Source organism: Magallana gigas, chromosome 9, assembly GCF_963853765.1.
Source record: "Magallana gigas chromosome 9, xbMagGiga1.1, whole genome shotgun sequence".
NCBI lineage: Eukaryota > Metazoa > Mollusca > Bivalvia > Ostreida > Ostreidae > Magallana > Magallana gigas.
In genome coordinates, this window is record NC_088861.1 from 20,221,581 (window position 1) to 20,239,586 (window position 18,006).

The 18,006-nt window shown below is 34.2% G+C and overlaps 3 protein-coding genes across 9 annotated transcripts in view; 1 reads left to right on the plus strand and 2 right to left on the minus strand.

Annotated features, from left to right (window-relative positions):
* The window catches only part of LOC117692189 (uncharacterized), a 34,854-nt gene extending 19,386 nt beyond the window's left edge, over positions 1-15,468 (minus strand). For 3 of the 7 annotated variants that reach the window (XM_066070761.1, XM_066070763.1, XM_066070762.1), the window contains exon 1: positions 15,346-15,465. The gene's annotated coding sequence lies outside the window, so the exon portion shown is untranslated. Of the gene's footprint in view, positions 1-15,345 lie in introns of all 7 variants that reach the window. The other 4 variants (XR_010709115.1, XR_010709114.1, XM_066070759.1 and 1 more) reach the window with 3 other exon arrangements.
* Positions 2,100-9,377, plus strand: LOC117682572 (uncharacterized). The gene is made up of 6 exons (XM_066071550.1): positions 2,100-2,793; positions 5,710-5,766; positions 6,188-7,036; positions 7,222-7,344; positions 7,642-9,020; positions 9,158-9,377. Exons 1-5 carry the CDS (start codon positions 2,455-2,457, stop codon positions 8,989-8,991), a joined length of 2,718 nt encoding a protein of 905 aa, XP_065927622.1. The 5' UTR covers positions 2,100-2,454; the 3' UTR covers positions 8,992-9,020; positions 9,158-9,377.
* On the minus strand, positions 9,014-11,260 carry LOC136271476 (uncharacterized). Its single transcript, XM_066071551.1, has one exon. The coding sequence runs from the start codon at positions 11,258-11,260 to the stop codon at positions 9,134-9,136; it is 2,127 nt and encodes a 708-aa protein (XP_065927623.1). The 3' UTR covers positions 9,014-9,133.
* Positions 15,469-18,006: the final 2,538 nt, after the last annotated feature.

Consider the following 18,006-nt stretch of genomic DNA (forward strand, 5'->3'; position numbering starts at 1 on the left):
ACACACACAGGAAAACGGTATTTTATTATCAAGGAATTTTGGAAGTATCTGCGCCTGGATTTCAGTCTCTCTTGTTTCGTCGTTTATTGGATATATCTTGCAGGTGCAGTGGTTGTCATATTATTTTTGTTCAAAACGCGTTTCTCCATCATGTCTTTTCGTCCAAGGTAACGTGTTCGGGTGTAAGAAATTTCTGAATGCGGTGAATAGTGCTCTCGGCCTTATATAGGGAGTGTGTAGCGATGAGTAGAACAATAGAAACCGACAACTAATATGGCGGTAGTCTGGGATAAAAGGAAAATAATGCGTATTTATGAATTCATGTCAGCTTTAAATTTTTGAAAATGTAATTTCTCATCCAAAATTGCACATTTTTTTGCCTATTAGACTTAAATACTTCTTATCCATTATGACATCTATCACAATCAAGTAATTTTCTGCTGATTTGAGAAAATATTTCACGGTGTAGTGAGCCACTTTAAAATAATATTTTGCATGATATATTTTTTGACAAGAGAAAAGCTGTCAATGTGACAACAATCCGGGGTTTTATTTTGTGTGAATAGTAATTATAATCCATAATTCATTTGTCAACCTTGAATCGATAAACACTACCTATCCAGAAAAATGGGGTACTATCCAATTTTATTTACAAAAAATAACTAAGTTCATGAGCCGGTAATTTTTTCATAAATTATTAAAAATCAAAATCAAAATAATATTCACATCTCTGATATATGTACAACTGATCTGCTATGCAACAACTTCCTAACTTAAAAAGCTGTCTTAAAAGTTGTACAACAGTTGTCCGTACAATAGGAGTTGCTAATCATAGTTTCACAATCGTGAAACTATATTTATCAGATAAATCATGTTTTGCAATCGCAAATGGATTTAATAGTTTTACACTTCTGACACATAGATGATCGCATTAAAGTTGAACACCGCTCGTAAATAGGCACCGTCACACATGTACCTGGTACATAAACCCTTCGATTACACACCTGAAACTCGTGGCCGACGTGTAGTATTTGATATCATTCAAAATAATGAATCATAAAAAAATCCATTTAATTGTTTAAATATTTATATGTTAATTACAATAGTCTTTTAACAAATTGATCAGAGCGCTAGCTAAAAGAAACAGCCAATTTGTCTTCTACATGTATGGGGATTTGAGCCTGACATCATCATTATTTAGTTCGTGCAGCCCGTGATTTTCTTATGTCGCTGTATCTCTTATATTATATAAAAGCATAAGTACGAATACAGACCTAGTTATTTCTTTAACAAACCTGTGACACTGTTTTTTTTTTATTAAAAAAAAATTAATGAAAAAATGCCTAGTACTCAAATGCATATTTTTGAGTTGATATTGCTATAGCGGCTGTACATGCAACTATCTTATCTTATCTACCAAAATAATTTAATTTGCTTGAATTTGTGAAGTGGATTTATGCTTAAAAACCCGTAGATAAATAAGTTTATCTAACTGATATCATAATGATGTTTTAAGATGTAGATGTAATATCGACATACATGTAGCATTCAGAACATGACTGCTCCTGAATCAAACATCGGTGTAATTCGGACTCATTACTTGGATACGTAAAGTTTGCCTATGATATCACTACACACAGAAAGTTAAATGCTATAATCTTAAAGTTAACTATTGGTTGGATGCTCTCAAACCAATCCCGACTGCTCACAAATTTTTTTATGATGTCTATTGGTCTGCATTATCTTGTCTGTAAAGCGTTATTTTGAAATAATGTGTGCAAAACATTAAAAGAGCCTAAATCTCTGAGTCAGTCATTTAAGTTTTTTCATTGTTTATGTCACACAAAACAGCATTAAATGAGATAGAATTCCTTTTTGTGTCGCCGTTAGGCGATATCGCATAATCGATGTAACTAAAGACGCACAGTTCTACCTTATTTAAATGTATAATCTGGAAGAATGGTCTTTGTTCTGGAAAACTTACGCATTGTCTATTAAAAAACAAACAGGTTTGTTTACTTAACAAATCAACGTTTTACATCGTACATATCACAGGCACCTGACGTCATATATTTTTCTCATAATAAAAATAATACACCCCTTACCTAATAATACACAAGGTACCCATCCCCGCCATCTTGGATTTTTTTAAAACTGTCACATCGCCGTGAATTTTCGCTTATAACTCAGCGGTAACATTTTTCTGCGATCATCTCCGCCGTCCGATCGGTCACTCGATTTATTAGCTTACTGCTGATTCAACCAAAACGGCCCATAACATCGTTTATTAATAAAAATATCTCCTCATTCTGCATCTACTGCTGCTGATTTGCGACAAAAGGCTAAAGGGTGGACGGAAGTTGACATCTGTATGTAAATGGGGATTCCCTTCTTAAATCTGATTGGTTAACAGATACACTTGCGTGACGTTGAAGTATTGCGGGAAAAACAGCCATGTTGAACTACGAACAATCACAGGCCTTAGAATTTATCAAAAGTGGACACAGTTGTGTCGTTTTGGGGCAAGCAGGGACTGGGAAATCATATCTTATAAAAGAAACGCTCAAGAAACTTAATAACAAAAACGTTTCTGTTACTGCAAGCACGGGACTTGCAGCCCGACAGTTCACGGCAGCCACAACTATTCTCCATTGGGCTGGACTAATGGATGGGAGATTTGAAAACCAGCATCTTTTGCGTATTATAAGTGAAGAAACTCGAAACAGAATTAAAACGTGTAACGTTTTGATTATCGATGAAATCAGCATGATCAGTCGGAAAGTTTTTGAGCAGGTGCGTGTGATTTTCTTAAAGCTATATACAGATGTTGCAAAAATTCATAAGTGCATTCTGTTAGCGGATGTTAGTATATATCATGGTGTAACTAGAGAATGAATATATCAACCAAACAGCATATATAAGAAACAACATGGGTACTACTAAACAGAGAACTCTAGAGAACTTTAGAGAACTCTGGGGATTTTCTCATATTTAAAGTATTTAGAACCCATTTTTGCATTTTATATGATAAAAAAAGTTGTATTTTAGTCGAAATATATATTTAAAATATTTGGATTTAAGTAAATATTAATTATTTCACGCAAAACATCAAGTTGGGGGAGGCTAAATTATTCAAAGGATCTCGATCCCGAGCAGTTTACTCTTTTTTAAATTCTTTCAACATTTAATATAATTCTTATTATGGATTTTATTTAAGGTCAATTATATTTTATAATTTGTAGCGTTAGTGTCTTTATTCTCCGTTTGTGATTTGTTATGATTTTAATTAAGATACTGACTTTTTGCTTGTCGCCAACTTCAAATCTTGATAGTTTTACGACTGAGTGTAATAAAACAACTCTTCTCCATGAATATGCATTTATAAATGGACAATCGAAAAAATATCCGAGATCCACTATGACACTAGAAATTGTAAATATTAATTAAGTGATATAAAGGGTTTAAAAATAATGCATAAATTGCCTTTTCCTTACAGAAGAAATTAACAGGGGCATGTTCACGATTGTGGTCAAATTCTATATTTCTGTTTTAATTATTTACAATCTGCTTTAGGAATACATTTTTAATGATCAAATGAAATTTAAGAGTCATTCGTTAACAGTTAAAAGCAAGATACATTTTTTCTTTACAATGATAATAATGTACGTAAGTGGTTATATCTATAACAACAGAATATGATCATTGAAATGTGATAGCTCAATATATATTATGTTGTGTTTTTACGTGCATTATTATACCAATGGCTTGAGGTAACCTGTATATATAGAAACAATGTCTAAATGAAATTAGATCGGGATCGGAGTTTGACGATCACGCCGACTAGATTTCCTTCGGGAATTTGTCTTTAATTAGTTTAAAATCAACTTTAATGAGTTTATGTATGTAGTATAACATGTTACTGAACAGATACGTGCATAATAAAGCATTTATTAGCCCTTTTAAATGAAAAAATCCCAGAGTTCTCTAGGATTCTCTAGAGTTCTTTAGAGTTCTCTGTTTAGTAGGACCGCTAATTTAATCAAGGGCCCAACCCTCTATTGCATAATGTAAACAAATTATTTATCATTTTCAAAATGCACATAATAGAAAACCACAGGCAACTGACGTTTTATAATTTTCTCATAATAAAAATAAATACCATGTTTCAGAGGCGGATCCAGCAATTTGGAAAAGGGGGGGTTCCAATTAATGATAATCAATACGTGCAAAATTCATTATTTTTCAACAAACAAGGCCTTTTGAACGTTTTCCATGCGTAAATTTAATTAACAGTTATCTCGTCAATATCTACATGTATTTCATACCTATCTTAATATCAGAGTGCACTGCATTTATTAAGCGTTTTGGGTTAGGTAAGGACGATTTGCACAATTTCTAGCCTTAGAAAAAAAAACAAGTCTCCAGCAATGAGAACGTACGTTTATGCTTAATAGAAAGAAACACTAAAAACAAAACAAAAAATGATTCAGACTTATTACGACAAGCTATTATAAATATAAATTTTTTGGTAATTTTTTTATGTCTTTGATGTTTAAATTCTAAACTATTTATCGATTTTGATTTCTATTGATTGCCTTCTTAAATAAAGGTCTAAATGATAGGATATGACAAAAAATGGGGATACTTAATGTGCTGAATAGATTGTACATGTGTAATACAATGGTACAAGCAATAGTCGTCCCAGGGAACTTGATGTGACCTCTGTAATGGGTGCGCAACATCACCCGGCACTAGTACAGATGCGATCATATTCAAGAAAGTTGTGAAAAGTTGTGCATTTACATAATGGTTTACATATAAACCCCTTACACGGTATTTTTGTAACGTAATTTCCGATTCATGGGGGGTTGGGGGGGTTGGGAAGGCTTCGTTTGTGATTCAGGTATTAAGGCAGCTAGCATTCCAGAAAAATAGCATAACCCGCATAAGAAATTCTTTAGATGAGCAATTTTAAAAGCATTTATTTGAAATAATTAAAGTATTTATGGTATAAATGGGAAAAATTGCCTTTAAATAGGCATTACAAGTTTTCAAAAAAAACATGTGTCTCAGAGAAAGGGGGGGTTCCGACCCCCGGAACCCCCCCTCTGGATCCGCCTATGTGTTTCTAATAATACACTGTATCACAGGCACCTGACGTTACACATTTTTCTCATAATAAAAATAAATACCCTATATCTAATAATACACGTGTATTACATGTATTAGATATAGGGTATTTATTTTTATTATGAGAAAAATGTATAACGTCAGGTGCCTGTGCACTGTATGTATGTATTATTAGATACAGGGTATTTTTTTATTATGAGAAAAATATTTAACGTCGGGTACGTGCCTGTGCTTGAACGGGATAGTCTAGGTTCCTTTTGATTTTAATTTTACACAGCCTCATTTCCGGTAATATCGATAATTGTTATAATTTCTGAAATCATGTGAATAAACAAAACATGATTGACTAATTGATACCTAAGGAAAGCCCAGTTACAGTACTTAACTGTTTCACATCAAAATACGGTTTGTGTTTAGATTACTTGAGGCAAGATTCTAATACTGATATTTTGAGCTCAAGCCCACCAAACTATTTTGTTAATATGGTTTATTTTGTTGTATCTTTTATTATTTAGTGCATTTTTCAAGCTACCAAAAAAAAAAAAAATACCTATAAGATTATGCATCTTTTTTTTTCAGCTTGAGTTTATCTGTAGATCAGTTAAAGATCCCAGTCTTTATTTTGGTGGATTGCAGGTTAGTATGGAAATCTTTTAAACATGCAGGCCTACGGGAGCTGGGAGGGCACATTTGTCCAAAAAATATTAGACTGTAGAATTCTTATATCCTAATTTCAATTACACCTCGATAGCATTTTAGCTCATCTTAATTTTGAGTTAAAAATCTTAAACAGCTTCCCAAAGGCCTGAAATTTAATAAGGTTGTAAAAACATTTACATGTACCACATATTACTGGCCTAAGACCAATTCTCACAAAGTTCCATTTCTCGCCACAATGTAATTTCATGTGCTGATTAATGCAGTTTCAATGCACTGGCGAGAAATGCTACTATAGATGAGAATTACTCCTGGGTCAGTAGAATTTTTCACTATTTCTTCCCATTGGAGACACAACATTTGAAGCTTCACAATTGAATGAATTTTTTAACTATAATAGGTTGTCTGTGTTGGTGATTTTTTCCAATTACCACCAGTTCCAAATGACATCTACAGGGATCCGGGAGATCACGCATTTGCTTCAGATACATGGAGAAAGACTGTTCCACACATTATTACACTCAAAACTGTTATTCGCCAGAGTGACAAAGACCTGATCTTAGCCATCAATGAATTAGAACGGGGGGTTCCAAGTCATCAAACTAACCAGCTGATGCTTGCACTAGAGAGACCCTTGTCAAGAAACAATCCATGTGTTCTCTTTGGAACAAATTTTGAAGTGGATTGCTTTAACATGACAGAACTACACAAAATGCAAGGAGAATCAACAAGCTACGTTGCCGAAGAAGAAGGCGAACAAAAATATCTCCGCAAGATGAATGCAAATAAGGTTCTTCTTCTTAAAGAAGGTGCTCCAGTAATGCTGATTAGGAACCTTTCTGACACTTTAGTCAATGGTTTACTTGGCACTGTTTTCAAGTTGGAAGATGATGGGCCCACTGTGAAGTTTGAAGACAAAATAATAAAATTAAGCAAAGTGACATTTAGTGTGTATGACCCTTCTCAATGTATTACAGTAGCTGAAAGAAAACAATATCCAATATGTTTGGCTTTTGCCATGACTGTCCATAAATCTCAGGGATTAACTTTGCCCTGTGTTATTGTTGACTGTAAAAACATATTCCAGGCAGGTCAGATAGGTGTTGCTGTTGGACGTTCAACAGACAGTGAAGGACTCTGCATCAAGAACTACGATCCCAAATGCAGCAAGCAGCACCCTCAGGCTGTGAATGATTACTGTACATCGTCAGGAGCTCCTGCTTTAGAAGATTTATCTTGCTGCCGAAAAGTATGTGCATATCTGTTTAATTATTACATAATTATGTTATCATTCTTTTTTTAGGATGTTTCATGCTTTAATAAACATTAAATGATAGATCGTGAGATTTTTTTTAAAGTATTGAATTGATGTGTCTATAAAGAAATAATGTCAAATTTATAATATGTCTTATTTAATTTTTATTATTTTTACAGGTGTTTGAAGATGACATATTTGAAGAGGAATTCTTTCCTACCTGTGATATATATGTAGCTGAAAATTCTGATGAGTCTGACTTTGATGAAGATGACATTAAAATGATGGAAGAGCTAGAAAGGGTTAGCACAATGCTTTTAATTTTGATTACTTTTCAAATCATGAAATCATTTTAGAATCTGCAATATCAATTTTATACATGAATCATTAATGCTAATATTTTGAACATTTTTTGAATCAATAGACACTAACAATAATTAACAGATATATATGAATGTGAATGGGATTGAAAGAAACTTGTTGCAACTTAAAATTACCACTGCATGATACAGGACATTTTAAATACCATATCCCCCCCCCCCCCCCCCCCAAGGAAAAATAATTTAGTCAGGCATTTGCATTCCATATATACATTTCAGGTTGAGAGCACAAGCACAAATACAAGTGATGGTCAAGGTCATCAACAGGATACAAGACGTTTGCTCAATGAAATGAGGGCTCCATACCCTTTATCAGACAAACAGAAGGGACTGAATGCTGACATAGATTATATTGAGGGGAAATTCCATCTATTTGTGGATTTTGTGAAAATTTTGTCACAAAAGATAGAATTAATGAAGAATGAGCATTGTAGTACTTCTCAAACAGTGAAAAATTGGAATTCATTTTATTCGAGCTATCATACCTTTATGCAGTCTCCGGAATACAATGCGTTATGCAAATCTCTTTTTCAAAGTCGAAATGTTAATTACTTACTCTGTGGAAGTATTGCTACAGCTGTTCGAAAGAACATCATTACATCACAGACACCTAAAGAGTCAGACCAGCTCAAAACATCTTGTGATATATGTATATCTGACTTTGCACATGGCAAAATACGTTATGTTGGGGGTCGTGCTGTGGCAAAAGTGAAGTATCATAATACTAACTTGGTGCGAAATGACTTGAGAAATTTTGGGCAAATCTACAACCAACAAGCAAAAGTTAAAGTTTCATTGCTTCAAACCACTATTGTTTCTCAAGCTGATGTTGAATGCTCTAAGTATTCTCGCAGTATAATTGATGTCAAAAGAAAACAAAATTTGTCATGTGGCCTTACAAACATATCAGACAATACATTTGAATTTTTCTTGGAATTAGAGAAAATTCGAATTCCTTTATATAGTGAAGATCAACTTAGGATTCATGGACAGAACATGCTGCAGCATATTCACTCGACAGTACTTAAGAACGAAAAATTGTTCAGTTTATGGACTAGTTTATTTTCTAAACTGCAGACCAGTATGTTTACTTTAGATTCAGATTCAGATGATTGTTCTTTGATAGTGTCTGACATGATAGATGGAGCTTCAGCAATAGTCTGTTTATTTGAAGACATTGTGCAATCCTACTTGAGAGTCACAGACTCCGAATACCGGAAAAAACTTTTAGAAGATATCGGACAAAAGAAATCTATGGAGCTTAGAAAAAAGGTTTTAACAAAAGGAAAAGCTCAAACCTCCACAACAAATACGGACATTTCCATTGATGCTTTGCTTAAAACTACATGTTCAAACAGAGAAGCGTATCATTTAAAACTTAAGGCCGCTTTACTTGAAAATTCAGGAATACTAAATACATTTAAGAAGAAAGAACTGTTAATTTTGGGAAAGTTTTACAACACTAAGCTAAAGCAATCTGACAAGAAGGAAGTTCAGTGTGATATTTTAAGGAATGCTATTTTGAAATCTGAGAAGATGCCAAATCCAGATGTTGAGTTGAGTCTCTGAGGTCCTCAGTTATTGTCAATCTTAGTAAGGTAAACTATGTAATATTCAATTTTACCAAAGCTTCAAATAAGAATAATTAAGATAAATAATGCAACAAATTAATTTATGTATTTAATGAATTTTATCAGTTTTGTTAAGATTTTTATTGGTTTTGTTTTATGTTCAGATTATTGCACAGCTGTTTGAACGGAAGGGCTGATCCTCCATGGGTGTTTGATTTCCTTCTTGCAGCATTTGATTTTTTGGAAACTAAATTCTGGCAAAGGGTAATGCTATTTGTTGCAGTACAGTATTGCTGATAATTTGGATTGCTCCCAGCACCGTGATGGAGCCCCCTTTGCTGAGAAAATATATTTTCCACAATATCGCTGTTGATGAATCCAGGGGTAAGTATGTAATTTATATCATTCACAACAATTGTACATAATTTTTGAAATCCATACAGAAGAACCTTTAAGTCTTCTCGTGTTTCATGTGACATCAAGTTTTTTACATCTGAAGTATCTTTTTCCCACTGAAGAAAGAAGAGAAGGGCACTTGAAAGATGTTCAAGGCGTTCATCCTTCAGGTCTGCAATGGGACGTCGATCATGAAATATGGCAATCAAACGACTAGTCTGCTCCAGTAATTTGATGGGCCCATCACAGAGGGAAGCTGCGGAGGAATTTTCACACAAACTTTCCTTGAACTGTTTCATGAGATGCAGCATATCTGAATTGAGACATTCCTCAGCAAGGTGATTTCTCATCTTCTCAGCCTGGTTTGGATGAAGATGTTGAGAGGTAAGTTTTTGATGGATAGAGAGACCATGCTTTTTATCCCAGTCATAGGCATCAATAAATGTTTTCCATGTTGTTACACACCCATCAATCTTTAGAAGTCTTGTGTGCCATTTACATGTACCACTGCTCAGAATATTGTTCCTGATTTTTTTAAACAGGTGTGATGGGTCTGCAATGAAGACTACTGGATGGGCATCACAGAATGGATTAAAGCCAGCCATGTCAGATGATGGTGATGGAAAATGCATATTTATGAAAGATCTGTTGTTAGATGCGCCATCTAAAGAGGTATAAATCACATGGAACCCCCATTGTTCAAGTGCCTGGACTACATCCCAAAACATTGTATATATTTGTGGCGCATTGGCTTGAGTGGTGGGATAGTGGGCAACAAGAAAGCGGAAACCTGTCAGGCCATGAAACATGAATTGAATGACATGGTTTGCCATTTGGTATTTAGAGGACTGCAATTGGTTACCCTCATCTCCCAAATCAGGCATTCCTACAAATTTGCTAGATCCCCCATGACGTTTTATCTGTATGTCTTCTTGTATGGCCATTTCATCCAAAATTAGGCCTCCATAGTAACCTTCATGTGGAATGTTATCATTTTTTGCCTGCATAAACATCCACTGAAGCATGGTGTCATTCACCCCAGGAGTTTGGTAAACAGAGTTTTTATATTTAGATAATGTGTTTACACATGGTAGAATTAACTTTTTACTGAAACATAGTTGTTCATAAGCCCTGGGACTTCTTGTCCAAATAGATAATGCTAACTGCATAATGTCAAAATCCCATTTCCTAGATTTCACACTGCTGACACTTGAATTCATTAGTTGGGATTTTATTAGTGCAAGTTGTCCCTCTACTAAATATGGTGCCACCTGTTTAAGATAGTTCACTATTTCAGTTGGGGTGTTCAGAATACTGTTGATGGCTGAAGATGGTGGAGGAAGAGACGGAGGAGGAGGAGGTGGAAATGGTGGTTTTTCTATGGGCAGTTCTGGTTCATCAGAATCCTTGTGTCGCATACTTTTACAGTGATGACATGTGATGGTTTCCCTTTTAGAATTCAATGGCAACACTTTGATGCACTGTGGAGAGTATGCAGTACAGTTATGGTGAGCATTTGTTTGTAGAATGATGTTCTCTTTATTTTCTTTGGAAGTCAGTTTTGCGTCTACTCCCTCACAGAAGCGAAAAGATTTAAGCAAGCAAAAAAATGAATTGACTTTAAGGGAATTCAGATCAATCTTGTCAAGGTCTTTCAATGTTTTTATTTTATTTCCAACAGATATCTGAATAGACCCATCCTCATGGATCATCACCTCCATCAAGACTTTGAAACCATTGCAAATCAGCGAGGTGTCTCTTCCATAGACAGCTGAGGTGGATGAACTCCGTATTAGGAAAAAATCCTCCGGAATGTACTTTGAAATGCTCTGCAAGTTTGCAGGAATAAGAACACAAGAACGGGTAGCCATTCCCTTGTAAACGTGCAGTCTTTGTGACCAGTTGCCCTTTTGACGTATTCTTTCTTTTTTTACCCCCTTAAATGTACTTGAAACAAGTCGACCAATCAGTATGGCAACATCTTTTTGTTGGCCAAAATGTTTGCGGAAAGTTTCTACTACATCTTCTACTGGTACAAATGAATCTTTATCTTCAATGTAATGCTGATGCAACCTGCATGTTAAAAATTATGAGGTTACTTATTTATGTAAAATAGTTTGAAAATAATTGTACTTGTGTCAAAAACTAGTTGTATAGTTGTATATGGAAAAATTAAAGGTGTTCACGCATTGTTACTCTGTACAGCCTTATAATGTCAACAACAAATTAGGAAATTCCATACAGTATCTTTATAATTAAGTACATGTAGTGAAGTGTCAACTAAAACAGAAGGAAATCTTGAAAGAAATTTTTTTTATTTTTCAAAATACCAATCAGCATACGGTAATTGATTTAAAATTTGGGGTATATTGTAGATTTCAAAGAACTATGTTGTACATGTAATATGATCAAAGCTAACATGGCAATATTGATTTGAAATTAAAATTGTGTAATTTTGAATCTTTAACACTTTATTTCATCTAAACAGCAGGCTAATGCTACATGATATTTATTTAAATCAAATTATTTTGGGAATAGAAATGTACATGCACGTTGTTCAATATACATTTACATTGTTCAATGTACATGTTGTTCAATGTACATTGTTCAGTGTACATGTACATTGTTTAATGTACATTGTTTGGGAAGAAATATTTTGTATCACAGTGACCTTCCAGTATGTTCATGTCGTTTATTGAAAGTTATTAATGGTAACAGCCTGCCATAACACCTAGACAAATTCCCTTATGGTCTCGGTCTCACTTTTTCACACTACCGGCCCCAGGGCCATAAAACTTAGACGAGCTCACTTGATCTGTCTCACTTCTCAACAATATGTTAAAATTCTTTTTGTAAAAGGTGAGACTTGGATCAGAAGTGAACTCGTCTAAGTTTTATGGCCCAGGAGCCTGGTATATGCTTTTTGTAAAGTTAGACTAGGATCAAAATTGACTTCGACAAAGTTTGTGGCCCAAAAGTTAGGTCCCGGGGCCATAAAACTTAGATGAGCTCACTTTTGATCTTAGTCTTAATTTTCCACTTTAATTACTTGCTTGCTATATAGTCTTTAATGTAAAATGAGCTCTTCAAAGTTTTATGGCCCCCAGGTATATATGCACATTTTCAAAATGTTATAAATGTAATTATTAATAGATCGTATTTATTTTAAAAGATTGTTTTATAGTAAAATCAATGTATGAAATAAAAGTTCATTGGATTAATTAGCTTATATATGCCAGTTGAATGATATGTGATAAAATGCAGGAATTTATGTGTTGAACAACTCAGCAGAAGCCCAAAAATGTTCACCTGGCTTTTCTAATGGTACTTGCATGACTTAACAGGAGTGGGGGGGGGGGGGGGGGGGGGTCACAGGCACCTGACGTCATATTTTTTCTCACAATAAAAAAAATCACCGATAACGTCAGGTGCCTGTTGGGTGTGTCTCTAGGTTCTCCACATTTTTGCAATGGGTATTTATATATATATATATATATACAATTGCGTTGTTTAGACCCCCCCCCCCAATACCTGGAAAGAAAAAAAGCTAGATCTACTTGAATGCTTATGCTTTTAAATATTTTTGTCCTTAAAATTACAGTCCCTCTCACCCCATTAAACAAGCTTCTACCTAATAAATCATCAAGTGTCCGAGTTGCAACCATTAATACGTAGATTTTGTATGTTTGTGTGTATATGTACGGGCACCTGTCAATTATAAATTATAATTCTCTTATATTACGAGAAAAATAATATCGTCAGACGCCCGTGTGTACTTTGTGTATATAATTACATACAGGAACATGTTATTATAACTCATAATTACCAGTAAAAGTGATCCACTTCCATCGTTTCTTATTTGCACGCAATACAGAATTCAAAAATGACCGCCATTTGAATATGCATAATAGTATTTTATTAGGGAAAAAATGCACAAATCAGAAAAGGGATATCCCAAAAGATGACGCAAAGATGTCAACTTCCGTCCCCCCTTTAGCCTTTTGTCGCAAATCAGCAGCAGTAGATGCAGAATGAGGAGATATTTTTATTAATAAACGATGTTATGGGCCGTTTTGGTTGAATCAGCAGTAAGCTAATAAATCGAGTGACCGATCGGACGGCGGAGATGATCGCAGAAAAATGTTACCGCTGAGTTATAAGCGAAAATTCACGGCGATGTGACAGTTTTAAAAAAATCCAAGATGGCGGGGATGGGTACCTTGTGTATTATTAGGTAAGCGGTGTATTATTTTTATTATGAGAAAAATATATGACGTCAGGTGCCTGTGGTACATATATATAAGAGACCAAGCAGATCTGGTGATAACAAACAGAACTTTGTCTAGTGTTCAAATCAAAAGTCAAAACACAAAACTTTATCAGAGCAAAAATGGACCTCCGAATCCGCCTAGGTTGTACATAATAAGTTTGGGTTTATGTACAGCAGTACATACAATGTATGCCTTGCATAAAAGTGGGTCAAACACAGCTTCATATGTGCATATATTAAAGCGATCCTCTGTAGGCTGTACAGTGTAATAGCAGAAACGTGAAAGTAGGTTACATGCAAGTCACTGTAAATCAGCTCTTTGTAGATTGGTGTAATTAGCCTCCTCATCTTTCTCATAAGTAACTGGATGTATGAACTTATAATAAAGGACGATCTGATACTTTTTTATAGACAGTTAACTGAGTTAAGGTGGAGTAATTAATACATCATCACAAAATGGCTCACCGCTGATCGAAACGACATTTTGGTTTTATTGACACCTAACTTACTAAGACTATTTTAAAATAGTACTCTACAGCCGTATCTGTTCATCCGAATCCCGCACGGGCTTTTGTTGTTACTTTAATATATACTGAAATGAACTTTTAAGTTATTGACTTTTTGTCCCCAAACTGCAAATTTTTCGTTAATTTGCTATATACAGTTTATTTATCATTATTTATATCTTTCATAATGTTATAATTTACTGTTAATTTTAGTGACTTTTTCCAGGTGTGTTATTCAACCTTCAGGAAATTAACAGCAACAAAAATATGTTATCTGATCAATGAGTCACAGTATAAAGATTCCTTTCCAAAAACCTCCTCCAATTTCACCGATCATAAAAGACATTCATTTGCCACGGTGAATGTACATGTAACAAAAACAAACCTTAAAGATGCGACCAATATACTAGTATAATTTCACACAATAACATTTGCAAAAAAAATAAATAAAATAAAATAAAAACATAACAATGAAGAGATTTGATCAAGTCCGATTTTCAAATAACTTTTTCCGTGAAAAATTGCGACAGATAATTTTAACTTCTTGCTAATATATAATTAATTGTGTTTCTATTAATCATATTCAAGCTCAGAAAATACTTGTAAACATGCTAGATATTGCTTTCCGTAGAATTGATTACCTAATGACCCATTAAATATACAGAGCGAGTTCGATCACAAACCACGGTCGCCGTAGTTCGACTAAAATGAGATCGAACTCACTTTAAAATAGTCCGACTAAAATGAAACCGTGGTCCCACCAACGGAGAGTCTCTGGTCTGTCTCTGGTCAGGTAGTTTAAAGATGGCGGCGGAAAGCGAAACCTCCAAAAATTGCTTTTTTTAATCAGCACAACATGTAATGTGTTAAATTTTAGCGTGCACACATATGATTTAATGTGTTTACAAGGTATTGTCCGTCCTTTTTCATGAACAGTTATATTATGAGTAGCAATTAACATCTTTCTTATTTTTTTAACCAGACATCGACCAATGTGCGTTCGAACACAGACATGCACACTATAAGTTTTCCTTACTACCGTGGTTTATCTCTAGTAAATGATCGTATACGTAGCAGTTTTGCATGCACAGATAAATAGTGAATGATACATTGAGAGTCGGCGCTAACCACAGGAAAGCGATACGAATCCCTTTAAACCTACGCGAATGCACTAACTTACGTTTTAAAGCCTGTCACTGTCCCCTTTGGATACCCGTGTTGAAATGCTAGACAATAACACATCTCATTTGCGCAGATATGGTATGTGAAATATATGGTAGCTCAGGTGTGTCACATTTCCACATCTTTTTGTTCATTTTTGTATATTATAATAATTACTGTATTCGATTTTTTTTCTTAACCTCTTTTTAAAAAAGAAAAACCCCTAAAATTAGCCCCTCCTCATTCCGGCTTTTATTCGTACTTCATTTATTCATATGGACGTGGCGTTGTACTATATAAATAGTGCCTGTTTGGGAGGGTAACAGTTGAAATTGACACCCCGAGAAAACCATTGTCAACCGACGCGAAGCGGAGGTTGACAATGGTTTTCGAGGGGTGTCAATTTCAACTGTTATCCTCCCAAACAGGCACTATATATTTTGTTATACTGAATGTCTTTTTTAAAATTTTTAAGAAAATTTTACTGCTTTTATATAGGAATAACGTGAATTCTACAGCGAACCGTACGCGCATAATTTTCGCGCATGTAACATTTTTTAATGTTACCCGTTGCCAAGTGCGTTGCTAACGCTGAGGGTAATAGTAAATATTATTAACTGCGTCTTAACCAATCAGATTTCAGTATTTAACATGAAAGTATAACAAATGTAAAATACTAAATACAATCTGTTAGTTGTTAACAGATTAATGTATAAGGTTTAATATCCATCTGTTGTAGTATAAAAATTGTATATCATTTAAAAACTGAGTGTATGCACATTCACATGCATCTTTTAAACCAAAGTTGTCCAATCCACGGCATTTTCCCGATGCATGATGAACTCATTCTACACTTTCCCACATCACCCCAGCGAATGTTATTGTCATTTAAATTTTAGACCATGTGGTTTTATTTGACCCTTTCAGTTTTGCAGTAAAAATCATGCCTCGTGTTTATAGTCTATTTCATAAAATCTAGGTACTTGTAGTCAAATATAAAATCTAGAGGTTTATTGATTTTAAACTTTATCTTCATTAACTGTTGGATAAAATGCATATGTGTACTAGAAATAAAAGTGACAATACAAAAAATAAATTCTGTCTGCTGTTGCAACAATTAACATGCTTAGTAGAGATCCCCCTGTGGATTAATTTTCGATCCGCGCCTGACCAAGTAATAGCATCAATAGTGAAACAGATTATACTATTCTATGCAGAGTGTTCCTTGAAAATGGCTCAATCTACTAAGTTTTTATGCAAAACAGACACCTATTATTTTTTTTAAAACATGGTATTGCTCACCACAAGCACAAAAAATGGCTATAAATGATTTTATTAAGCAACCAAGTGTTTATATTTTCAACCATTCTATACGTGGTTAAACACAATGATAACTCTATTCTGAATATTATCGTTTAATATAAATAACCGCTTGATGGTGAATTAAGACATACATCTTAAAAGATTTTCATATTTGAACATAAACTAAAGTAGGATTTGATATGAAAAACGACCAGTACTTGCGTATTTTGAGAATATTATCCGAACACTGATACTTCCGCTCGAAATTTCACAGGAACTGAACAAATCTCGGTGAAGTATCGTGAACTTTCATTCGAGGACCTCTGGATTTATTACAAACAACGATAAAGAAAACATTCCGAACATATTCGAAGGGGTGCCCATGATATTGTGCTGTTTACTCTGAACTATAAACCGGAAAGGTTTTTGAAATCGGATGAAAAATAAAAAAAAAAGTTACAGAAAGGGCTGTTTTGAATGAAGACCCCTTAATTTTTTTCAATTTGTCTACCCAAAACTTTTTCCGGTCTGCAGATTATGTGTGTCATTATACAAATGAAATTTTATAACATTTACTTAAAAATTTTTTTGAGAAAACGAACGACGCCTGAATTTAGTTTACACTGAAATTCCCATAAACGATTTTTATTCGACCTATACAACCAGAAGTAGTCAACATTTTTTTACTGAAACTTAGAATATATGTAAATAACTTCTTTTATCTTAAAAATGCCTTGGCTACAAATAAACTTTTTTAGGTCATTTGCATTTTCTTTTGTTTTTTTCACAGCCCCCCCCTTTTTCTAAAGTTTAAAGCCTTATATCTCAAAAAGGTAAGTTATACAACATTTTTTACGCTTACAATTTTATACGGCTAGACCAGATACATATAATTCTAAGATTTGAACCTTCTGACTAAAAAATAAAACAAAATATTGCGTTCCATTTATTTTTCCAATTTTCTTTGCAAAACCCGGAAGTACCGGAACCGGAAGTCCAAAACCTTACATTCCATAGATTGATAGATTGGCTGCAAGACTGTTTCATAATTGGATCATTAATTCTTCCAGTTTTAAAAAAAATCGCTGACAAAAAATGCCCAGAAAAATAAAAATAAAAAAGGCGAGAACAATAGGTATTTTTGACCTAAACTAAAACAAGCCCTAATAAAATATCAGAAAACAATTATAATAGTTTTTTTCTTCGACCGAAAGTCGAAAAACCTTCGAACGAAACACCTAGACCGTAATAACCAGCAGGCATGTTCACGAATGTATCTTAGGACTATGGCTCGTCCTAAGTACATCTTAGGATACGTCTTAGTTTTAAGTCTGTTTCTCGAAGCTCTCCTAAATTTAGGAAAAGCCATAACTTTGTC

What these genes read in the sequence shown, in the direction of transcription:
- LOC117682572 (XM_066071550.1), top strand. Translation starts at nt 2,455, where the DNA reads ATGTTGAACTACGAACAATCACAGGCCTTAGAATTTATCAAAAGTGGA. An exon ending in GTCGGAAAGTTTTTGAGCAG is followed by an intron (nt 2,794 to 5,709) that starts GTGCGTGTGATT and finishes TTTTTTTTTCAG; the next exon opens with CTTGAGTTTATCTGTAGATC. An exon ending in TTTATTTTGGTGGATTGCAG is followed by an intron (nt 5,767 to 6,187) that starts GTTAGTATGGAA and finishes TAACTATAATAG; the next exon opens with GTTGTCTGTGTTGGTGATTT.
- LOC136271476 (XM_066071551.1), bottom strand. Translation starts at nt 11,260, where the DNA reads ATGGCTACCCGTTCTTGTGTTCTTATTCCTGCAAACTTGCAGAGCATT.